The sequence below is a fragment of the Anopheles arabiensis genome, chromosome 3 (assembly GCF_016920715.1).
Source record: "Anopheles arabiensis isolate DONGOLA chromosome 3, AaraD3, whole genome shotgun sequence".
In the NCBI taxonomy this organism is placed as follows: domain Eukaryota; kingdom Metazoa; phylum Arthropoda; class Insecta; order Diptera; family Culicidae; genus Anopheles; species Anopheles arabiensis.
Genome location: NC_053518.1, coordinates 17,939,098 through 17,962,953, shown reverse-complemented (window position 1 = coordinate 17,962,953; position 23,856 = coordinate 17,939,098). Strand labels below are relative to the sequence as shown.

Below are 23,856 nucleotides of genomic sequence, written 5' to 3'. Positions count from 1 at the left end.
TCCATTAATCAAACACCCATCCTCTCTCAAAAGGATAAATGGATTAATAACGCGCATGATGAAATTAGACCGATTGTGCGGTCAACATGCAACAGTTGAGCTTCGTCGCGTTGTGTTGATCAAACACAGTTCAAGTGTGTTTTTCGCACTTTCTCAATCTCGTTCTCTGTTTTTCGCGGTGCTTCTCTCAGCTCAGTTCAGTAGCAAAACGGCACCATCAACGCTTAGGAAAACGGTCAACAGAAATGGAAATTTCCTCGCATTTCTAATTACGGCCGCCAATCGTCATCGTACCGTCATGCCGTTCTGCATTGTACACGGGAAGTCCATTTTCTGTTCCACTTTATTGAGTGGTTGAGTGTGTGTGTGTTTTTTATGTTACTTAATTTTGCCAACCTTTTACCTTCGCGACGTTTGCCTGCACTTACTCCCCACATCGGAACAACTATTCGACACATGCGGATAAACTAAAAATCGATAAATCCCTTCTGTGCCTCCTTCTGTGTGTGCCTTTCGTCCAGGTCAGCAAGTCATTTGCCGAGCCGCGTGCATACCAAGGTCTGTAAAGGCAAAAAAAGGTCAAACGATTGGTTGGCTCGGTATGGGAAAGCCTGGATGCGGAATGCGAACATGGAAAAACGGGACCAAAAGCCGATCAGCACAGGAATGCAGTTCCGGTTGTCAAACGGGCAATAGCTCTGTAATGCAAAGCAACGGCCGCTGATCCAATCAGTGCTTGATTGGAGGCAAAAAGGATTTGTCTTCATTAAAATTGATGTTTTTATAATTAGGCTTTGCAATTAAATTAGCAGTAAATTATTAAAATACCCAATTTCTTCACATAATGCTGTGAAACCGTGATATAAATTCAATTAGCCACAATAACTGCAGAAATTCGCAGGAACGGCTCTCCTTATTGATCGGTGAAACGCACATGCAAATGTGTGCCATCTCGTCACGTTCGCCAAGCAGAGCAAGAACAAGGGTTGGAGCCAATCTCTTTACCCTCCCTGAAGGACAGTCACTGTACACGCACACGCACAATGATTTGTGGGGCCTTGACTTATTTGTTGCCCACACCCCATACGGTTCTGAGTAAACTTTTACGAAAGTCGCAATCCCGCCGTTCCAGGCAGTTGTTTCGTTTCGCGTTACTTTGTACGCAAAAAGCGAGCTTCTCGGCCAGCGGCCACGAACGGGACATGCAACGGAGCATGCAAATAAAGCGGGCCGGTAAAACATTTCACCCGGACGCGAATTTACCGTTGGCGCCGAATGGATGTTGCTTTGGGGTCATTCTGGCAGATGCTGGGGATGTTGCCGAAAAAGTGTTGCCGAAAAAGACAAAAACAAACAATGTTGTGAGATGGGTTCCAAGTGGCACGGTACACTGCGTTTGCAGAGCGAATAGACTACTTGCTCTACTCTATGAGTAGAGAACTGTATTATTTTAGAAGCTCCTAGGTTGGTAGCGAATTTCCTTACGAAATTCCCCACACGAGAAGCCGGGTCCGGGACCATGGCTAAACCAGTGCTAATTGTCTCATTTATTTTTATTACCATTGATGATGAGCAGCTGTCCCGCGAGATGAAACGCTAACGCTTTTGTTTGGACACACGAGCGGGCTAAACGTTTGCAACACTCGCGAGTCACCGTGCGTGACTCAACTGGAAAGGGTTGGGAAAGAATTTCATTAACAAAATTAAAGTCCCATTAGATGTGTGAATGCAGAATTTGACAAGATTGTTGGACTGTTTTCCAGTGTTTTGTGAAATTCGTGCCATGATTTAATGATTACTTCAAAGGTTTAGAAATAATGTTCAGATATCCGTAAAAAAAACATAAAGAAAAGGCAATTTTATTATGTTTGATAAGTTTAATATAGCTTATTAAGGATTAGATAGAGTCAATTTATATTAAAACAATACTTCCAGTTTTTTTTTATGTTTCAACGACAAAACCTGCTGCCAATATTTGACTGATAATTTGGCAAGAATTTATGCTAATGTATTACAAAAAGTTTAAACATATTTTAAAATTAGATTTAAAATTTTTTTTCTTTATTTTTATAAAGACTTTGAGCCGATTGGCATCATTCGCCTCTTAAATTGAAAGATTACACTTCCTCTACCATTTCTTCATAGCACTGTAACGAATAAAGTTGTAGTTTTTCACAGACTTCAACAAAGTCTGTAACTTTAAGACTCGTAAGTCGTATTCTTGTTCAAGTTGGTATCTATAGTTCCCTAAGCCTAATCAGTTCATCTTTATTTCATTAGACCCTTCTATGGTTCGTCCGCTTATTTGTTGCGGTTCATGCGGTTCGTTTGATCGTTGCTTCGTTCCTAGCATCGATGGGTGATTGATAAATAAATGGATATTAAACCACGTGAATAAAATGCAAAACATCAGTCTCGTGTCCATGAAAAACTTCTAGACACATTTTAAAATGGGATTACCATCTGGCCAGAAGTATTGTGAGCGTGAGCTTCAAGAAAGTGATACCTGCTGTTGTTGTGATCTTGAGCTTCTAGAAAAATGGATCTTGAATTTCGGAAAACTTTAGTTTTGTATCCTCCTTAATGCACAGTTTTAAATGCTTCTTCTAATAGCCCCGACTAAACTGCACCATAATTTCCATCACCTTCCAGCTGTAAAACAACTACTATCTCTCGATCCTCCTATTTCCAATGTGTTTAATTACCTTGCGGAAGTGGCTAGCCACTCCTAGCCGCTCCTAGTGCGTTTGCTTTCTCCGAAGGGGTGACATCCATGCGGATGATTTGCGGTTGGTACAATCATTCTCCCATGGGAAGACTTTCATACCAGTTGATTAAATGGTACACTGCAGTGGCAGGTATCGTACTAGGTGAAGACCAACCCGAAGTTCCTGATGTCACTAAGCTCCGTTGTGACCAAAGGTGTGTGCGTGTGTGTGGCACTCTTTACGGTACCGGTACTGTAATTAATTGCTGGCCGGCTTCCGGTTAGTGTTGCCAACCATTAACGCTTCGGCTCGGGTGTTGGGTTGTTGAACAATTATATCTTTACCTATATACGTGATGGAGTGATTTAATTTTCTTTTACCGTACAAGTAATCCCGGCAAGAACAATGTAACCAATTCCTGGCCAATTGGAAACAAATATTGACTGCAGTGACAAAACCGGACACTGCACGTTCTGCGTATACATTGGATTTAATTTATCGACACGCAAGCGGGTCTGGCGACATCTGTGAGACGACATCCCTTTTTGGAGAGCGTTCCTGGCGCTTCCTATTTCCCACCCGTTCGTTCATCCGTTCGTTCCTCCATTCAGTGGCGCTCAACGGTGTCACGGCCTGCGAGACGCAAAACGGCGACAAATAAGTACAACGTACAAGGACAACGTGGGGACGGCTTTGGGTGCCGTTTTGCGTGCGTGATATCGGTGTCGATCGGTGAGAAAAGTGCAACCCATCATTTGGCCGTGCTGTGATTGCCAAGCAGCGTTTGTAGTGCTCGGTCCTGGACTAGAAACACCGAAAGGGCAAAAGTGTTTGTGTATGCGTGTTTGCGTTATGGTGCCAGCTGGTCCGACGTATTTGCCGATGTTTGCAGTCGCGACGGAATTGAAGATCGCAAACCTCTAGTGCATGCCGTTCATTGAACCCACGGCGTGTTAGTGTTTACGGATCATTAATCGTTTGCTTATTCTAATTTTAGTTACATTCCATTGGAAATAGTTAGTGCGGTAATAACAACAGTGAAAACGGGAAAGTGATTCATTCTGCAGTAAACGTAAAAAATCACTTTATGAAACTCTTATTGATACCTCTCGAAGTGTTCTGTGCGCTTGAAGAACTCATCTTCTACTCATCTTCCGAAAGATGTGTTGCAGTGCTTCTTTTACATTTATAAAATAGAATTTTCACACTCGTTCTGTTTCTCTCTTTATTGGTTTATTGGTGCCACAGGAATGAAGTGTTTGACGCGCTGCGTCCTCTGCCGAGTGACGAAACTATGAAGTGTTGTGCGTTTGTAGTGGAAACAGTGTGCAAGCTAGAATTCTCCAGTGCCGAGTGGAAGGACACGCACGGTGTCTAGCAGTGTTTAGCAGCGAATTAGCGAATTTCATTAGCACCAAGATGGTTGGCCAACCAGCGACTGTGATATTAAGCGTTACGCTCCTCGCTGTCTGCAGTGTGTTCCAGCATTCGGCGACATTCGTTAGTGGTGAGTATTAGTGGAGGGAGGATCAGGGTGACAATTTGTTGTTGGGCGTTATTTGTTATTATTTCGAAGGTGAAACAACACTTCTGTATCATCTTCACACAAATGTTGTATTTCGCATGTTTAAATCGTTTAGAAACGAAGTTATAGTTTATGACGTTTATTGTAGTAAAATAATAATTCCACCAAGAAGATAATGTGGAATTCATCATTAAGAGAACTTTCTTGTTGTAAAATTTAACCATAAGAATGGCTTTTGATGTTAACAAGACCTCTTGGTGATCCTGCGATCTCTCAAACCATTTAGAATACAGGGTTTTCCTATAGAACTCAAGACCGCGGGACACTGTGATGAATCTGCGGGAGTCGATCGCCAAACTGCGGAACGATACTTGAAAACGTTGACGATTCCGGGATCTGCGGATTTGTATCGCAAGACTGCGGCATTATGTTTATGCATTATGTTTAATGTTTTGTTTAAACTATGAACATGAACATAAAAACGTATCTTTGTAATATTTTAAAATATATCTCAACTCTGTACCTCGAATACTTCATCTAGTTAAAGGTCACTAAAGCTGCATAACTTCACTGAAGCAAAACGTGTTGCATGTTACAACGGTTTTAACAACCTTCAAATCAAGCTCAATGTTTTCCAAAATATATTTAAACCTTGTTTAAACTGGATGGTGTGTGTGTGTGTGTTTTTTTTAATGTAACAACCAGGCAACCATGTGTTTGTCATGTGTGTTGTTTCTGTTTTGGCAGCGTTTGTTGTGTATTACTTCAACTACCAGCCGCTTTATATCAAATCAACGTGCGGAAATGATTAAAAAAATCCTTTGTTAGGTTGACTCCACGCGCGACGCGCTTTTGGCCAATGAACCATTGCTACATGGCATTTTTAATACGTAAAACAACAACTCTTTTACACAGTGAACCAGTGAAATGATCTTGGAAAGGAAATTTTAAACTTCCAAAAGCATTATTTTAAGCATTATTTGTGCGTAATCGTATAACGATGTCTTAGGAGTATAGTTGTGGATCTAACTTCTCTTTTCATCATATCAAATGTCCAAGTACACTTATAAATTAGAGTCATCAAACACAAAGAAACACACGGGGAAAACATTGAATTTTTTATAATTTTAAATGGGGGCGAATATATGTAAGTTCTCAATGACCATTAATTTTACCACTCTTAATTAATTCGACTAATATAAGTATGGTCAAGCAAGGATTTTAAGGTGACCGTTTCATTTATAACTATTCATTTATATTACTCCATTTATTGCAAAACATACAATTGCTAATTACACAACATATTGTTATATGCTTGAGTAAATATTGATTTTACTCCTTTCGCAAAGACCGATCATTTATTTTTCTCTCTCACGCGTATACGATCGTGGTTTTCCCTGCAAAACCCAACTCATGGGCACGGTTGGTTTGCCATGGACCGCACCATAATAAAGATGGAAAAACGCAACAGAGAACGTTCTTAAATTTCACGCATCCAACCATGCCAGTCCCGCCAAAAGGGGCATCAAACGCCAGACGCCACACACACCACATTCATTAATCTCCTATTACCGGCAAGTAAGGCATCACTAGCTGCCCTAATTACATCACCTGAACTATCCGGCCGGCCATAAACAACCCGTGGCCCATGAGAGCCGTGGCCCGTGAACGGACGCCGCCGCCGCAATCCACCCAAGATTTAGTGTTTGCCGTTCGTGGTTTGGGGTTTTGTGGCAAACGAGCACGTGAAGCTCAAGCAATGCTCTCTAGTGTACGGTTGCTTGCGAAACTGTCTCTGGTGCCATCCTGCAACGGCACACCACGCTGGATGGCTGATCAGCTTCAGTTACTGTAATTTGGTGCGATCCAACAATCAAACCACCAGCCATCCATCCATCCGTCTCTATCTGCATTTCATTCTCTTGTGTTGTCCCAGTGAGGAAAGCAACCAAACTGCAGCGCTGAAAGAAAAACACCCATGCGTACAATTGCGAAGGAAAACGGAAACAGAACAGATTGATAAAAAAAGGAACAAACGAATGAACGATAACATTCCGCTGCGTACACTCCGCACACCGAAAAGAGTCTCGGGAGGTCATTGCAAGAATGTTTACAAACAAAAAAGAGTCTTATCGTGGGTAGGGTAAAGCGACGGGCACACATTCCTGAGCAACGAGGAATTCGGTTCTGAACGACACACACGGCGCAGCGATTATTTCACTTACCTTCCTGCGTACTTGTGTCACGCACTGAATGGAACTATCACTCTTTATTTCCCCCCAAAAACTAACTGACTTTCTTCTTTCCACAGCGCTCGACGAGGGTCATGTTGTGCGTGAGCAGGACGCCGCCAATGCACACGGTGCACCGGAAATCGACACCGTCGAGGAGGAGATCGTACTACCGAAGGGTGCTAGCTGGAACTTTACCTGTAAATCCGCCCAGCCGATCTTGTGGAAAAGCTATGCCGCATCGTTCCACTGGGTAAGCCGGAAACAATCCCCATTCGAAGATGATCGATTTCTTTTATTAATCCATTGTGTTGTCGCCGCCGCTGCCGTCGCTATCATTGTTTTTTTTTAGGAACCACCTAACGTGTACCCTGTGGACTTTGAAACGGACGATCCCGACAAACCGTACGGTAGCGTGCTGATGCTAACGGACGCGTCAGCCAAACAGGTCGGCCGGTACTACTGCATCAACGTTGCTTCGTACGACGAGGAGCGCGAGGATGAGCTGGACGATATGGTGGCCGAATATCTGGCCTCCACCGTGTACGTGTATGTGAACGATCCGGAGCATCCGCTCGTGCCGGTATCGTCGCCAGTGTTTCGCGTCCAGCAGTACGATGACTTTGTCATCCCGTGCAAACCAACGCACCCGGAAGTGGAGGTGGAGCTGTACAACGATCTCGAAGGGGTGAGTTGATACGTTCTGGGCGAGTTCTGCAAAACTTGGTTCTTGTGATAGCAAAGCTCTATATTTCATCTGTGCAATCTGTGTCTTTCCATCTCGCTATCTTTCTATGTATTCGTTTTGGAATGTCTCTTTATCAAAAAGAAAACACATTCATTGCTTCTTCTACCTTCTTCTAGCCTGAGTCCTATAACACTACGTACGATTCGGCCAATGGTTTTACCTTACGGTCGCAACGGCTCAACACCGGTCTTACAAAATTCGATTGCTGCGTCATGAACTCTACCTTCAATCAGACGCTGTACGTTACCATCGATCGTACGTTGAGTTCTTATGTTATATCTTCTTATTTTAAAACTCCCTTCTCCAATCAATACTAAACGATCATGGAAATCTTTAACAATCTTGTAAAGTCCCTCTTCCAATGTCTATACGCCCGAATAGCCTACAATAATTGAGAAGGAGAAACTAAACCACCTCGCTCTCTCCCAATATCCCCATTCTTCTTGATCTTACTAACGAGCTGATGTACATACCGAAATAAATACAGACATATTTGAGTAGAGTAGAACAGCCAGACACACATGTTGGGTGGAGGTTTGGCTGCACGCAAACGAAAGTCTTAAAATAAAGTGCAATGTCTCCATCTGGATGTCGTTTTGCGTTCTACCGCGAGCGTACTCAGTCGTTTGATTCAGCGTTAATCGGTAATGCAGACATGCGGACATGATCGTGATGCATTGTGCAGCAGCCCCGGCATGTTATTTCTTTGGTTCAGGTTGAAATATTACTCCACCAGAACATATAATGTCGATGCTGTGTGATGATGGGAAAATGTTTTACTCCATGATTTACGCTCAGAACGACTGAAGAGATTGATCGTAACTCAGAGTGAGGTGTCTAGTAATGTATAAAAAGATGTAAAAGATGTACAAACCCCCCATATTTGATTAACTACTCAATTGTTATGAAGTTGTATATAAATCCTTTCTAGTAAGTGTAAATACCCCTTGTATCCCCAATATAACCTTGGCCCGATCGAGCAGTTTCTTTTCCAACTTCACGTTTCTTCCACTTCTATCTGTCTGTGTGCTTTCGCTTAAAGGAACTCGTTCACCTTTGATTTACAGTGTATTTAAACCCTTTTCCCTTAATATTACCTTTTTATACCTTCAGAATTTGGTTGAAACCTATGAGTACAGTAATACCCAAGGATACAAACTAAGCTTTAACAGGCTGGAGGAAGGTGGTTTCTACTACTGCCAGGTGAAAGATAAACCCGACCAACGCATAGACTTTGAAGTAACGATCATCGAACACTGTGAGTTTTCTACTACCGAATTACTACTACGTCCTACCACTACTACTGCTACTACTACTACCATCACCACATCTATCATCACTATCGGCACTAGTAGTAGCCCAAGTAGCAGGATCTTCCCCGCTCGGGACCATCTGCAAGCGAAACGTTCCAACGTACACAACATTGGTGGTGATGGTGTTACTGCTTCTATTTCGTCTTCTCCCTCTTCTTCTACTACTTCTACTTCTACTTCTTCATATCATAATGAACCATTGTCGAGTGATAAAACCGGCAGCTGGCCGACGCTCGGTCAAGTGGGTGCTATGCATTCCGAACTGTTGTTTGCCGAACGGCGACAGTCGATGTCTTCCGATGCGAATGATAGCTCAGTGTTGGAGAAATTTAAACGATCCATTCTAGACCAATTTGTAAACGGTACCGCAAACACTACACTGGAAGATGGTACGTTTGAAGATCTAATACAAACCGGCAACACTACGGAAAGCAATGGCACCTCATTTGACGACGACGTTACCTTCGATTATCTCGATGAGGACGCTGGCAACGGCACGGTAGTCGGAATTTCCTTTGGCTACGACAATGCTACTGAAGATCGTTCGACTACTACAGCAACTACTACTACTACTACCACACCTCGTTACTCTCATGAACCTTCCTATGGTGAAAATTCAACACATTTTACATTGCCTTCTACCAGTAAACGTAATTACATATCTCTCTCACTTCTGTTCTGTCTCTGTCGTGTTGATATGCAAACGTTGCACAATATATATGATTGCTTGTTGTGTATCTCTTTTCTTTTCTCACACGTTCTTTCTTAAATGCACCCTATGAATTGTCTTATAAATATTTCTTCCTCTTTCCCTTTCAAGAGCACTATTTCTTTCAATATTAATTGCATGATCCGATAAAACCTATGTAATCCGTGTACATAAACGAAAACAAGTTTCAATGAAAAACATTGCGCTATTTTTTTCAACCAAGCAACATGGTCTATCTACACCGAAGGACAGCCTTTTTATGTAATTCACGTCGTTCTTTCAAGACAACCCTTTTCCAAAAAAGCCCCTTCAGCACACCAAATCACCATTTCATTTTCTCACCTTTCCATATACACCACACTCAACTGGTGCTGGGTCGAAGTTTATTTGATATGTTTTCTCACGACAACAAAAATACATTATATTAAAATATTTTGTTCTACTTCTATCCCCAACTTCATCATCAACTCATACAACCAAACAAAAAACCAAAATAACGTGTACCTACTACAACTGGCCTTGCTCTACCCTTCACGCCACAAAACCCAACCAAATCGCTCTAAAATGTGCTTTCTACCGTACGCGGGTGTCCAGACGATTCAGAAGAAGGTATGAGGGTTTTGCTAAATTATGACGACTCCTCCCCCCTTTCCATTCCACGCAAATAAGCATCCCATATCACACTTGGTAGAACTGTCATACCACGTAGCTGCTAACCGATCGGCTCGATCGCTTCTATCCATCTTCGGGGTTTGTGTGGTGGTGTTTCGCTTTGGTGATTGGAGTGTGGTGTGAACAGTTCGAAACCCGTTTGAACTAAATCTCTTAACTGTTTTTTTTTTATCTTTCCAATAATTCGCATACTTTATTATTAATACACACGCACACCGAGTGGTTCTATTGATTTAGCAGGAATGTATTTCTGTAACAGAGTGCATACAACCGGTGGAAATTAATTTCACCTCTAGGTTTTTTTTTTGAATGAGTTTTTTTTACACAATTTTTAACACACAATTAATTTAAACTAATTGTTATCACTTCAGTTCTGAATCACGATACTGCTACTGAAAAAACAAGTAACAAGTGTGAAATTTATTGTATTTATAGCTACTTAACAAAATCAATATGTTATTTCGTTCTGTCCAACAAAACCTCATATTTGATAGAGGGAGAAAGCATTTCGAGTTTATTTCCTAGGTATTTTCGATGTTAGTACTCAATATTTGCTCTAGATGGCGTGGATCTGTTTAGTATCGCTCACATCGAAATCCTATAACGTCTAGCAACATATTTTGTATTCAGTTTGTTTTAGGAGATCAGCAAAAGGTATAAGATCAACATTTGTGTCAGGCTTTCAATATTTTTTTATGGTATTTTAACATAAAAGCATGCGAGGATAATGTCTGACATACGTTTACATTAAGGTGTAGTACGCTAGAGCATATCACAGTAGAACATCCAATGCATATTTTCATTACAAAAAGTACAACTTTTGGGATTTTTCAAGTGAGTCCTTAAATCATATTGTTAAATGCTTTAGTCTTCTTTCCATGGGTATATTAGAGATAGATAATTGACTTTACTGTCAAGGCAATTGGAGTGAGAAAGATGTCATACATTTTGATCGATCACATGTAACATAATCTATATGAGTGAACATTTAAAGGTTTTGTAGTTGCAAGTTATTCAAATGATGTGCCTTTGAAATTTGACAGGTTTACATATCGTCGATGGTTGTGCAAAAATAACCCCTATCCTTAAGCTTTTCATTTGTTTTTATGATTGATTGATAACGTACATGAGTTTCCATCGACTAAAAAGAACTAAGGGAAAGATTCTCCCTTGACATATTCTACCTTAAGCTACCACTATGAAGTATTTTATACTAGTGAAAATCTAGTCTCTAGCTGTCCAAAATTAGTAATAAAGACGATATGAAGCTTATCTGGATAATAACCAAAAATGATGAGTATTAACCCATCATTTACACTCTATGGATTCTTTCATATCGTTTTCTGCCCTGTTTCTAGAGCGGGACCATGTCCGATGCACACCAATCGATTCCAATGCTCGCAGAAAACTCAACAGGCGATAGTGAACCGTAATTTTCTTCGCTACATCGTTTCTTTATTATCGTCTTTATGTCCTTTTATATCTGTTTGTGTGTAATCGTTACGGTAGCATCGTAAAACCGGCACACGGTTTATGTTTGTGCGTAATTACGATCCAATTATTTCCCATCACTTTAGGTGCTTCCGATACCACCTTCTGTTTTCCGATTGTGTAGACATTTTCTTAGTTGTGGCTCGGCGGATCTGTGTAGTTTGAATTGGTGTGACCTGGTGCGTTTGAAGGATTTGCTGTTCTCGCTCCCAAAGCTATGGAGGATCATTGAAACGCGTTTCCCCATTGTATATCGCTGACCAAGTCCAACAGTCTTTTATTGCATGGTTTTATTTTTGCATGATTAGTTTTATAGCTGCACGTCCGTGAAAAAAAGGCATGACGATTAGTAATGTTAATAGTAATGACCGTCTATATTTACACTAACGCTTGTACAGTAGCACGCTTCTTATTGTTAATTATTTACTCTTAACTGCTTTTGTTCCTTCTTGACATTTTCACATCCATTACGGTTTCCCGCCCACTTTTTGACTTAAATTATTTTATCCCTTGTGCCATTTTTTTCTAACACGCGTATGTGTGTGTGTGTGTTTGTTTTTTGCTTCTTATTACAACGTTTTGTATGATGATTTTCCATTTTCGCTAATATATGTCACCTTCCCTACTCAACCCATCCACACTTCAGCATTAACCGAGTACTTAACGAAACCGTCGATCCATAGCGATACGAAAGATCACGTACCGCTCGGTCAGCGAATCCGGCTCGTCTGCAAGGTGAACATCCGGGCCGGCGTTAACCTGGACATGATTTGGAAGGTTCCGCCGAATCTCAATCCAGCCGTCAGGGTAAGTAGGATCGCTTCTTGGAGTGTGGAGTGTCCACGACATTACCCATGAGCTGTGCTTTATCTGCTTTCTACAGGACGCAAGAGTAAGGTTAGGATCGTTGAAGCTGAATCCGGTGAAAGACGCCGCTCACCGGGAGATCGCCTCCCGGGAGCTCATCATCGAGCGGGCAACGATGGCCGACGATGGCACGTACCGGTGCGAGGTGATGGATGTGAACGGTCACCGGAACTATCACAGCTTCAAGCTGCACGTGCACGATTCCGGCGACGACTATGTGATGCTGCGCGAGGAGAACAATCTTGACGACATTAACGTGCGGCGCAATGCGAACGGCAAAACGGCACCGATCGACATCGTGATCGAGTACCGATCGTACCCGGCTAACATTACCTACTACTGGTTGAAGGATGACGATATCGAGGTGATGGCTGGCCATCACGGCAAGTACGAGCTGACGCACACTGAGACGGTCGTGAAGCTGCGCATCAACGATCCGTCGGTGACCGATACCGGCAACTACACACTGTTCGTGCTGGCTGGCAATGCGGAAAAGTCACACCGCATAGGGGTGTACGTTTACGGTAAGATCGGCCGGGAGCGTCTGAGGGCTACGAACAAGTTCTAATCATAATTTAATATTGCAGCCAAACCGATCGTTCACATGGAGAGCAAGTTTGTAAAACCGAACGAAGAGGTCTCGTTCACGTGCCGAAGCATCGGCTATCCAAGGCCGGAAATTTCGTTTATGTTTCTTCCCTGTCTGGAGGTGCCCTGGAGGAATTGTTCCGCATCAAGGACCAATAAGGACAAATGGGACGTAAGTAGCATCGCCGGTTTTGTTGCTTTTCATTTGCAAGACTTCCAAATCGTGCACCTGGGATACTGTAAATGTCTTGTGTGTCTCAGTGAGCGCATATGCCGATGCTTATAAGAGAAGTTGTTTCTTCCGTTACTTAAAACACTAATTTGCATCACGTGATTAACAACAACTCTTACAAAGTGGAAATGTATTAACAAATAGTTAGATCTGTATTCTGACTGATTTCCGAACATCCTGAAGGCAAGGTAAGATATTGACCGTCACAAAACCAGTCCATTTAACTGCACGTTTAAATACAACCCGATTTGGAAGATCTTGTCAAAGTGTCAAACGTTTTTATATGTGTGTTTCTGTGTTCTAAATAATGCTACAATTATGCTTGTGTCGTGCTTGGTCGCTAACAAACACAACCCCTTTCCACTCGTTTCGCTCTAGTCCTCGAGCCCGGCTATCAGTTCGGAGTCGTCCGCAAGACTGGTAAGGCAAAACCTCAAATGAGATCATCTCTCTCTGTCCCTCTCTGTATGTCTGTGTGCTACTATGCGTCCTAATATTAGTAGAACTTACCAGCTTTTCCATCATATTTTTATTGAATACCAGTAGATGATAAGTACAATAAGCGTTATTTTAATACTGTTTTCACCTGCATTACAGACCCCCGGAGGTAAAGGCGAAACCCCAATCGCAAAGTCACGGGTCTACACTCTTACGCCCAAACAGCCGGGTGTGGTGTACTGTCGCGCTACCAACCTGGAGGGCAGCGAAATAACGGAAGCCGATCTGCTCGTCAGCGATCTGTCCGACTCGGTAACGCTGGAAAAGGAGCAACCGAAGGAAGCGATCACCGTCGGCGATCATGTCACGATCGTCTGCTCAGCGCTAGTGTACAACTACACCAAAGACATAACGTTCGTGCACAACGATAAAGAGCTGCAAGAGTCGGACGGTGTGCGGCATGACTACTCACCGGAGCTGTACGCCTGGCAGGCACGGCTTGACATCGCACACGTGGCGACCGAACACGAAGGCCCAATATACTGTCGAGCGAAAACCATGACCGGTGCAGTGGAAAGTCGTGCCTTCCACGTGGAGGTGCTGGAACCGGTCGCACCGATGCTTGTTTCGGGCAAGAGTAATGAGAGCCTGTCGGTTGATTTGCACGATCCGCTGAAGCTGGAGTGTGACATCGTCGGTACGCCCGATCCCAAGATCGTTTGGCTAAAGGACGGCGAACCGGTGCGGCCGGACGAGAACAGCAATCGGGTGCAGCTCACCAAAACGACACTCATCTTCGAGTACCTGAAGACGGACGATCTGGGAATGTTCGAGTGCCGGGCGGAGAACAAGATGGGCACGATCGAGAAGTACTGGAAGGTGGATGTGCGAAGTACGTAGAAAGTAATTTATTTTTGTCTTTGATTTTAATTGCACCTTTTAATTCACCTTTTCCGTAGCTGCCGTTGTGAGGAAATCGGTCATCTACATCATTTTGTCCCTCCTGCTGGTGCTAATCGTCGGTATCGTGCTAGTGTCGCTGTTCTACTGCCGGAAGAAGAAGGAAGTGAAAGCGATGAAGGAAGCGGGCATTGTCAACTTTGAGGAAGGTAATCTGGGCGTCTACAATCCCGAACTGGCGCTGGACGAACAGGCCGACCTGCTGCCGTACAATTCCGAGTACGAATTCCCCAAGGAGCGGCTCAAGCTGGGCAAGCAGCTCGGCACTGGTGCGTTCGGTGTGGTGATGAAGGCCACCGCCCAACGCATCATGGTGAACGAGGACGAGACGACGGTCGCCGTGAAGATGGTGAAAAAGCAAACGGACAATGAGGTGATGCGGGCGCTCGTTTCGGAGCTAAAGATCATGGTCCATCTCGGGCAGCACTTGAATGTGGTGAATCTGCTTGGCGCGGTTACGAAAAACATTGCCAAACGTATGTAACAAGCGACACACTCGAGGGAGCACAATGCTATAATGTACTTCTTTTTTTGGCAATGTTAAGGTGAATTGATGGTGATCGTTGAGTACTGCAGGTTTGGCAATGTGCAAAACTTCCTGCTCAAACATCGGCCACACTTTATCGACCAGATTAACCAGGAGACGGGTGAGATCGATTCGTCGATCGACAAGAATCAGCTACGGTGGTCCAAGTGTGGATACCAGTATAATAGGTATGTACGCATGTCTAGCACTGAACGCTAACCAAAGGTGGAATAACTAACTAACAAACGTCCATATTGTTTTTATTTTGGAACTTTAGTTGGTTTTGTATTAGTGTGGGTTGCATTCTAGAATGTAGTACTAACGTGTGTACTAAAACTACTACTAATTATTAGTTCTTTTCAGATAATTAGATGCAGGGCTTTGAAAAGCTATATTTAACACAAATTTAGTTTTTTTTGTTAGAAAAATGGCTAAAAATGCCACTTAATGCTAAATAGATGCCTAGTATTCAATTTTTTAATCTAAATATTCCTAACTTAACAACATATTAATCCTATTCTTGACAAAGTTAGTAATTGTCGATCGTTACAAAGCGTCGTAGTTTAGCTCAATGTATTGGTACTTTTATTTTGTAATCTTCCTTCGGAGCATCTCATAGTATTATAAAGTAGTACTTATGACAATAGTTGCCGAAGCTAGTGATCTAATTGGAAAATTAAATATACTTAGAATTCATAATATGATCTGATAATAATTCTTCAGCTTTCAACCTTAGCTTTCCGAGAATTATAGACAGCTACCCGTAGAAATCAAAATACTGTTTGGATAATGTTTCTTTCATTTGCCTGACTTTCATAACACTTCTAATTTTGTTGAGAGGATCGATTACGGAAAATGATTAATCTTAACGATCATCCAGATAACATACACATTCTTTCTGCATTAGATTGGATTACGTACGATTAGATCACTTTCAAATAGAACTATTAGAACTCCTAAGTGATATCAAGAATAGCGACAGTTTAGTCAGTACCATGATCTATGAGACTTAAACTGGGAGTACTAATCATGGAAGCATCCCTTATTTGGAGCCTACTAACAAAAAATAACCCACTGGCCTATCGAAAAGAGTTCCTAATGAAAGACGTTTCAATTGAAAGATTTAATCCAAATTCTCTTCAAATTACACGGGGGTACATCATAGAGTAAATAACACGGCAGTATTCATTCTATTTCTCTACTCTCTTTCTCTCTTTCTTACTCTGTTATCCATTTCTTTCTTATCTCATCATGTGTGTGCTCTGCCTCATACCTTTAATGCTACCGCACCGCAAACTGTATTATCTAACATGATCCTCGCGGGGTGATGGAAATGGTTGGATCTGCATCTTTCTGTGTAACTGTGTGTATGTGTGTTTGTGTGTATCTCTCGGTATAACATGCTACTTCTGGTGAATGGTGTTAACCCGGCTTGGTTTGATTTTGTGTGGTTTTGCGCGGTACCGTAACGTAGCCAGGGCTTGAAATATGTCAATCTTTCCTTTTCCACCAACAACGTCAACCATCATCCACTTCAACATCCGACTGCTTTCTACCATAATAATCACATCGACAGCGGCTCGACGCAGTACGTTGATCCGAAGAAGCACCTAAACTCAAAGGGCTATGTGCGCCACTCCGGGCTGCAAAACATGGGCATGGTCGATAGTTGCAACACGGAAGTGACCGCCATGACATCGGTTGAAGGTGAGTGTTGGTCACCGTGTTGGTGATTGTTTGTAAAGATCCTCTGTAAACACGTGTTTAATTGCCTTCGTTCTGTTCCGCTGCAGTGGAAGACTTGAACTCGGTCAATTCGAATGAGCCGCTATGGCGCTCCAACTACGGCATGGACTACAAGGGGCCGGCACGCACCGTTAACACGACCGATCTGGTCTGCTGGGCGTCACAGATTGCCTGCGGCATGGAGTATCTGGCATCGCGCAAGGTACTGCACGGTGATCTGGCCGCCCGTAACATACTGCTGTGCGACGACAATGTGGTGAAGATCTGTGACTTTGGGTTGGCTCGGTCGATGTACAAGAGCGATAATTACAAGAAGAAGGGTGAAGCGCCGCTACCATTCAAGTGGCTTGCACTGGAATGCATTGGCGACAATGTGTTCAGCACGTACTCGGACGTGTGGGCTTACGGTATAGTGCTGTGGGAGCTGTTTTCACTCGGCAAAGTGCCTTACCCAGGGATGGAGGCGAACCAGGAGCTGTACAATAAGCTGCGCGATGGCTACCGGATGGATAAGCCACAGTACTCGAACCAAGACATTTACGATATTATGCTGAACTGCTGGAACGTGAAGCCTGATTCGCGACCATCGTTTAAGGATCTGAAGAGCAGGTTCAATGCAATGCTTCCGGATGATATGCGAGATGTAAGCGACGAATGTCTTTAGTGAATGCTTTAGGGAGGAAACTCTTCTTCTTAACGTTACTGTATTGCATCTCATTTTTGCAGCACTATCTCGAACTGAATGAGCCATACCTACAAATGAATGCCGAAAAGATGGAACGAGGTGATACCGATTACCTGGCTAATCTCGGCCCTCCAGAAGAACCAGCACCAGCGGCACCAAACTATGTCAATGGCATCATTTTACCTCTTCCACCGAGTAAGTATTTGGAAATTGAACGTATCTTCAATAACATAACTAATATGCGCCTCTCTTCAGTTTCGGAGATTCGTAACGACAAGGACTACCTGAAGATGTCCCGCACAAAGTCCGAGTCGGAGGAGAGCAACTTTGACTTTGCCTCGTTCAACAGCGATCGCCATTCGCCCACGATACGCAACAATCTCGACACTAGTCCGCCCAACGGCAGCAAACGGCACAAGAAGCGGGGCCTGCCGGAGGAAATCCCCATGCTCGATGGGAACCGGTTATCGTCCACGGCGAACGGGTTTAACTCCGATTCCGAAACGGAACCGGTCAGTCCTAAACCGCGCGAACGCACAAGCAAGCACAACCCGGAGCCGGAGTATATAAACGTGAAAGGAAGTAAGGTTGGCGGTGTTGGACGAGCACCGCTGTGTGACGACGAGCTGAGCCAGGAAGCGATCAGCAATCCGGGCTACATAGCGCTCAGTATGGTGGATGAGAAGCGGTGTTAGTGATAGTACTGCAAGTACGGTTAGCCATTTTGTAAGGCAAATCATCCTTCCCGGCGATGGTCCACTTTTGGTCTTGCATTCGATTTGCGCTCTCCGGGCAGTGAAACCTGGCCACACTTTACCGTTGAAGAACGTAATACTTAAGGAATTAGACTATGAACAGAAAACTCCAACCCTCATACGAAAGAAAGGAGCATAGCTTACATGAAAAAAGATGCGTGTTTATTTTTATACAAACTTTATACCGCTGTGCGCTACATTGTCAGTAAGTCAGTAAAGGGTAAGTGTACATAGTTGACGAAAGAAGTGTAGTGTTACGCCATCGAATCAGTTAATTCAATCACGTCCAATGTAATTTACTGTTAAGCTACCGAAAAATAAAACTCCCATCCAAGTATTTAGTCATCGTTTAACAAAAAAAAGTGTAACGAATGTATTGGTAAGGTGGGAATTGCTTTTTTACTCTGCATAAGGTAGTGTTCTAATGTTTCTGCGCGATTTATGTCCAGCAAACATTTTCTATTTACCTTGGTCAGTCGACAATCAGTCACCGAATCAGTCTGGCCTTAGATCATAACCTAAGACCAAGGTAAATAGAAAACGTTGCGTACTAAAAATCAAAAAGATTTTTATTAGGTCGGCGCAAAGATGCGCTAGCTCTCAAATCCATATATTTTGTCAGCAACAATGCTAAGCGCAACAACATTTGACCTATTTCTATGCTAAATGGTTCGTCGAAGAGAACGGAATATTTAACCATCGCTGATTGCAAGAGAATTGCATACATTTTGGCGCAAGTTTTCACCATCGTTTGGTGACCGTTCTTGGGAAGCATTACAGTGGTGAGTATAGTAACGCTTTAGGGAATGGTCAGAACCTCGTCGTATGCGATTTTGCCGCACGCTTTGGTATGGAATTTAATGGGATTAATGAGAGCCGCTGTAATTTTACCGCATCGCCGCATGCAATTTCATATAAAATGTCAAATATTAAAAATCACATAAAATAATTATTATCCTTAAAGAGAACCAACAATATCTCTCAATAATACCTCAACGAGGTAGAAAATTGAGAAAACTCAGCAAAATCGTATACCGCGATTTTCTGACCATTACTTACTTAGCAATTTACAGATATTATACGCACCGACGACCCGGTGAGGCACTTAGGCCAAAAATACACGACGCGCGTTTCCGTGGACGCGTCCAAACGCGTATAACAGTTCCGCAAAGATATCCAGCATTAGTATCTCCACGTTTCTGCGGTAGCGCATTCGAATGATATTTAATTTCTATGGTTGGGTTGTTATACGTGCGTCGTATATTTGGGGCCTTATACGTTCTAAATCGTTTCAAACCCGACTTGACTTTTTTCTTTTGTGATTTGCTTTTATTGTTCGAAGTATTTCAATCTGATAATAGTCAAAAAATCTATCGAATTTGTTCAATTACGATGAATAGTCTCACGTTTTCGGATAAATTGAAAGCCCACCGAATGAAACACACATCGTTCGCAACATATTTCTTCTTTATTGTTCAATAGCGAAAATAAAACAATATTATAAGTGCTTGTTTACAGATCATAGGCAATACAATCTTACTTATAGTGTGCACGCGTTAAGAAACAAAACCATAGCTCGTTAAGAGTTCCTCATTCTTCAAGCGGATGCTAATATCTCGATGCAACAAATATCGTTATTGATTTCATTTCTTATACTCTGCTACTTTTTTCTCTTTTTTTGTTCATTCGTTTTGAAAATAATTAGCACAGTAAGCTGTGTGGTTCGATCCTGTTTGCCCATTCGTGCCCATTGATTGCCTATTTTAAGGCGGATGAAGTTCTGGAGCTTGGAAGTGTTATACGCTTGATCTCTACCAATCCTCGTTCACCTTCGTCACATCCTGTCTGTTCGATAGCCTGTAGAGACACTCCGTATGGCTTCAACTGTTGTTTCAATTAACACTTTCTTACATAGCTGCACCACAAGTAAACGAAAACATATAAAAGCACACCTCAACACGCCTGACTCAGTCGCTCCACAGAAGGAGCAGTTCAATCACTCCACAAAAGATCAATCACAAACCATATCAAAATTCAAGATAACGCGAGAAACAGGATTACGGTTACAAACTAATTCACAACAAAACGGGATTATTAGTATGATTCTTCACCTTCCACTGCTGCGTTGTTAGTACTTTCTCCTACACTAACTTGGCACGGTTGGCACCAGTAAAATGTTATTTAAGAAAAACTTTTTTAATGTAGCTAAACAAGCTTTAAATGTAGCCTTCAAGTTGCGCAAACAAAAATTTAAAAAGTGTGGAAGCTCTCCCTTATTTTCCTTCCTTATACTTTTGTTACTATTCTTGTATAAACTTTCATTGACTTCGAACATTCATTTTGTTTAACTACATCATGTATGCCTACCATCATGTATATATCATCATGTTGGTAAGACATACAATAAGAAAATGCTATGAGTACATTCGAGCTTTTGCTGCCGTTTTTTTTTTTTTGGTAAAAAAAGAAAGAACAGTAATATAGGATATCAAAAACTTTGACAGTTTTTCATCGAGAACTGAGAATAGAATGAGGCGAGAAGCTAGCACACATTCTCTAGGATAATTGCAACTCAAAACCAGCGCAAAAAGGGCTACGAATGTACGAAAACTGTAATAGTGCATGCAAAACGAAGAAAAAAAACCATTATCATTGCTTTACAATTGCCGAAACAAACAAACACTAAAAACGAAAGCTCACTCAACTAAAAAGGAGAGACAATGGCTATCATACTATTCTAACTAAAACATTCTAAACACTTTTGCTTTTGTTGTAAGCTGTCCTGTGCGTTGCGTTAAGGTGGATCAGAAATCAGTTTCACCGGGACCTGTAATGAGAGTGAAAAAGAGTGAATTAATATAAACGGTTTATAAACATGTTTAAGTAACGTTATTTATCACGTAAAAAAGGTTGAAAACAAAACACGTACAAACACACAATGGTAGATAAAAAACAATCAAACAAACACACATCTCACAACAGAAACAACACAGAAATGCAATTAAAGATGGAAATGAAATGGATAAAAAGTTCAACGAAATAGATAATGCGTCTTTTTTCGCAGTGTTTCCTACGTGTCAAGGTGAATAGACAGCAGTAGATGAGTTTATAATTGTTTCTCGCTTGCTCCATCGGTGCATCTATACACCTTAAGCTATTACGTTGATGTTACCGAGTGCATTCATTTTGAATTTTTTTGTATGCATTTATTTTGCAAAACTAGGCATTGTCAGTGAAATCACACTAATTTAGAGTGCTAAAATATTTTTTTCTTTTGATTCTTTAGGCTAAGCATTATATGGTTGCAATAATTGAATTATTTGTATTACGTTCGGTTAATCACATTAGCTTTAACAGTTTACTTTGCTCATCGAATTGTTTGATTAAATAGCGTTTAAAGTTGCTAAAAGTTGCTACCAATGCGTTTTTTTGTCTATTTATTTTGTTTAAGCTTCGAAAACTGCATACAAAGTTTGCAAAGCTCACACATCTTGTAATTCTTACTTCACTACTCACTATTACTTTTCAGACACGCAGATTCGCCTTTACATTTGGTCGCTACTACACACATTCAGTGTCGAAACGATCTTGGCTCGGGATTATGTGCGCGTGTGTGTTTGTGGAAAGAAACATTGCGAAATTGTTTGGGATGGATTTTTGTACAGGACGAAGAAAATGAAATTAACAAACAAGCATCACTAAGACACCGTATGTACAACGCACAGAACGCTTTGCCTCCGATCAAAAGGACTTTTTCCTCGATGATCAAAAGGAAACGTTAGCGCTGCTGAAGTTTTGTGTAAATTTCGAAAGATATACACACATACACACAAACACACACAGATTGATTATTGTTTTCTCTTCGCGTCGCTACGCTGGTCTGCAAGTGGAAAATTGAAGAAGAAAAACCAGTAGAAAAAACGTACAGACACACACACACAGGTCAAAGAATGCCAACAATTTTGCACTAGCGAAAGAGTACTAAAACGAGCACAACCGTAAGGGCGTAGTTGTCATTGGAGAAGGGAAGTGTTCAAGCTGAAAAGTGGGATTGCTTTCCTTGTTTGGGTGAACTTTTGCTTTGATGAACTGTATTTTTTCAAAAGCAATGTTATCTGTTAGCGTGTTTGTATTAGATGTTTCTGTTAGTTTCAAATTAGCATTTGAAAATGTGGATTTTGGAATGAGCAGCAAGGCTGCCATGGCTGAGCGAGTATAACACTTCACCTTTATCGTTTTGACTACAAGGAAAATAGAATTGAACCGATCTGCATTGGGTTTGTTCCAGTGTTTAATTGAAGCGTTATTGATTTTTTTCTTATTTTTTAAACATGTTTAAACTATCAACAACACTATAGTATAACAGTTTTGAAAATATAACAGTTTATGTAGTTTTGAATAGAAAACAAGTCTTTAGTAGAGGTAAAGTAAAAAAACGTTATCAAACCGATCAGTAAATGAGAGGATGGGTCAGTGAGTCATTTTAAGTGACCGTAAAATATATATTATTTAATGTAAATTAAATTAAAATATATAAGCGTAGATTCAAAGTCGGAACGAACTGTTATAGGAACAAATAGATTGAGACGTAGAAAGGCCGAAACTGTCGGATCAGGGCAGTGGTGGTGGTGATGGTGGTGGTGGGGAAATGTGATTTAATCAATTTAACATCCTGCTTTTACGGTTCGTACCATACTTGTGTTGAAAAGTAGCGCTTGCTTTCCCTTTTTTAATGCAATGCGAAACATACATTCAGAACCCGTTTACCACTCTGTACGTTGCACGGCAGAAAATGTTGTCTCTGTTAAACGGTGCGGTGGTGGAAACTAATGCCTCAGTTTTTCACGGTCACACTCCACGCTCTACGTTCTGATGTTTCATCATTTCTTCTTCTCACTCCTCTTTTTTTCAATTCTATTTTCGATGCAGCCAAACAGGTAAGGTGTTTTAGAAGAACAGGGCGACTGTGTACGACGCGCACCAGAACGCGTGACACGATGGCGTGTAGTGATAGCGTTTTGTGCCGTTTTGTTTTTTGTTTTTCCTCTGTTGTGGTGATTTTGTACTGTATTTATGTATTTTTGTAAGCTGAATAGAGCTTGGGGCATTCACTGTGCGGACGGCAAAAATTGCAAACAAAAACAAAACAAAAAGAAACATAAACAAAAATCAAAACGGGACACAATACTCAAAGCTCTTGGGTGCACATCACTAGCGTTTGCTGGCGGGATGTAATGTTTGTACTCAGAATGGAAACAATCATTTAAAGGATTGCATTGTGCCAAAGATGCTAATTATTGCAGTACTAACACAAAACAGAATGGATTGAACAAGGAGTAACAGTGACAAGGTACTAATTTTTAATTACTAATTTAGACACGATAACACTTCAGCAAGGACTTACAATATACAACTGCTAATGTAATACAAAAGTGTCATTGATAACGATAAATAGACAAAGAGGCATAGGCACTGCACTCCAATCGATTAATTTTACTTTTAGATTGAAATATAACAGACTGACTATACTATTCTAAGTATATAACAGTTTTTCAAAACTGAATAATAAATAAGATCTTAACGCGTAAATTGTAATACAGTACGAAGATAAACATAACTACAGCTATAAAACAACTATGTATACATAAATACATAGATGAAC

General features: G+C 41.6%; 2 protein-coding genes across 16 annotated transcripts in view; one reads left to right on the top strand and one right to left on the bottom strand.

Annotated features, from left to right (window-relative positions):
- Nucleotides 1-18,535, top strand: part of LOC120900592 (vascular endothelial growth factor receptor 1) — a 29,220-nt gene extending 10,685 nt beyond the window's left edge. For 2 of the 6 annotated variants that reach the window (XM_040307808.1, XM_040307810.1), the window contains exons 2-17: nt 3,957-4,215; nt 6,545-6,717; nt 6,817-7,152; nt 8,326-8,470; nt 9,829-9,843; nt 12,044-12,204; nt 12,281-12,788; nt 12,852-13,024; nt 13,463-13,504; nt 13,682-14,414; nt 14,482-14,958; nt 15,028-15,196; nt 16,483-16,715; nt 16,802-17,397; nt 17,481-17,634; nt 17,695-18,535. In XM_040307808.1, coding sequence (XP_040163742.1) covers nt 4,128-4,215; nt 6,545-6,717; nt 6,817-7,152; nt 8,326-8,470; nt 9,829-9,843; nt 12,044-12,204; nt 12,281-12,788; nt 12,852-13,024; nt 13,463-13,504; nt 13,682-14,414; nt 14,482-14,958; nt 15,028-15,196; nt 16,483-16,715; nt 16,802-17,397; nt 17,481-17,634; nt 17,695-18,134 — 4,443 coding nt within the window. In that variant the 5' untranslated portion in view covers nt 3,957-4,127 and the 3' untranslated portion in view covers nt 18,135-18,535. Of the gene's footprint in view, nt 1-3,956; nt 4,216-6,544; nt 6,718-6,816; nt 7,153-7,328; nt 7,468-8,325; nt 8,471-9,828; nt 9,844-12,043; nt 12,205-12,280; nt 12,789-12,851; nt 13,025-13,462; nt 13,505-13,681; nt 14,415-14,481; nt 14,959-15,027; nt 15,197-16,482; nt 16,716-16,801; nt 17,398-17,480; nt 17,635-17,694 lie in introns of all 6 variants that reach the window. The other 4 variants (XM_040307814.1, XM_040307811.1, XM_040307813.1 and 1 more) reach the window with 4 other exon arrangements.
- Nucleotides 18,536-19,643: 1,108 nt separating this feature from the next.
- LOC120905099 overlaps nt 19,644-23,856 on the bottom strand; it is a 35,770-nt gene continuing 31,557 nt past the window's right edge. For 7 of the 10 annotated variants that reach the window (XM_040315806.1, XM_040315807.1, XM_040315808.1 and 4 more), the window contains 2 exons: nt 21,711-22,074; nt 19,644-21,021 (listed from right to left, as the gene is read on the bottom strand). The gene's annotated coding sequence lies outside the window, so the exon portion shown is untranslated. Of the gene's footprint in view, nt 21,022-21,698; nt 22,075-23,856 lie in introns of all 10 variants that reach the window. The other 3 variants (XM_040315802.1, XM_040315801.1, XM_040315803.1) reach the window with 3 other exon arrangements.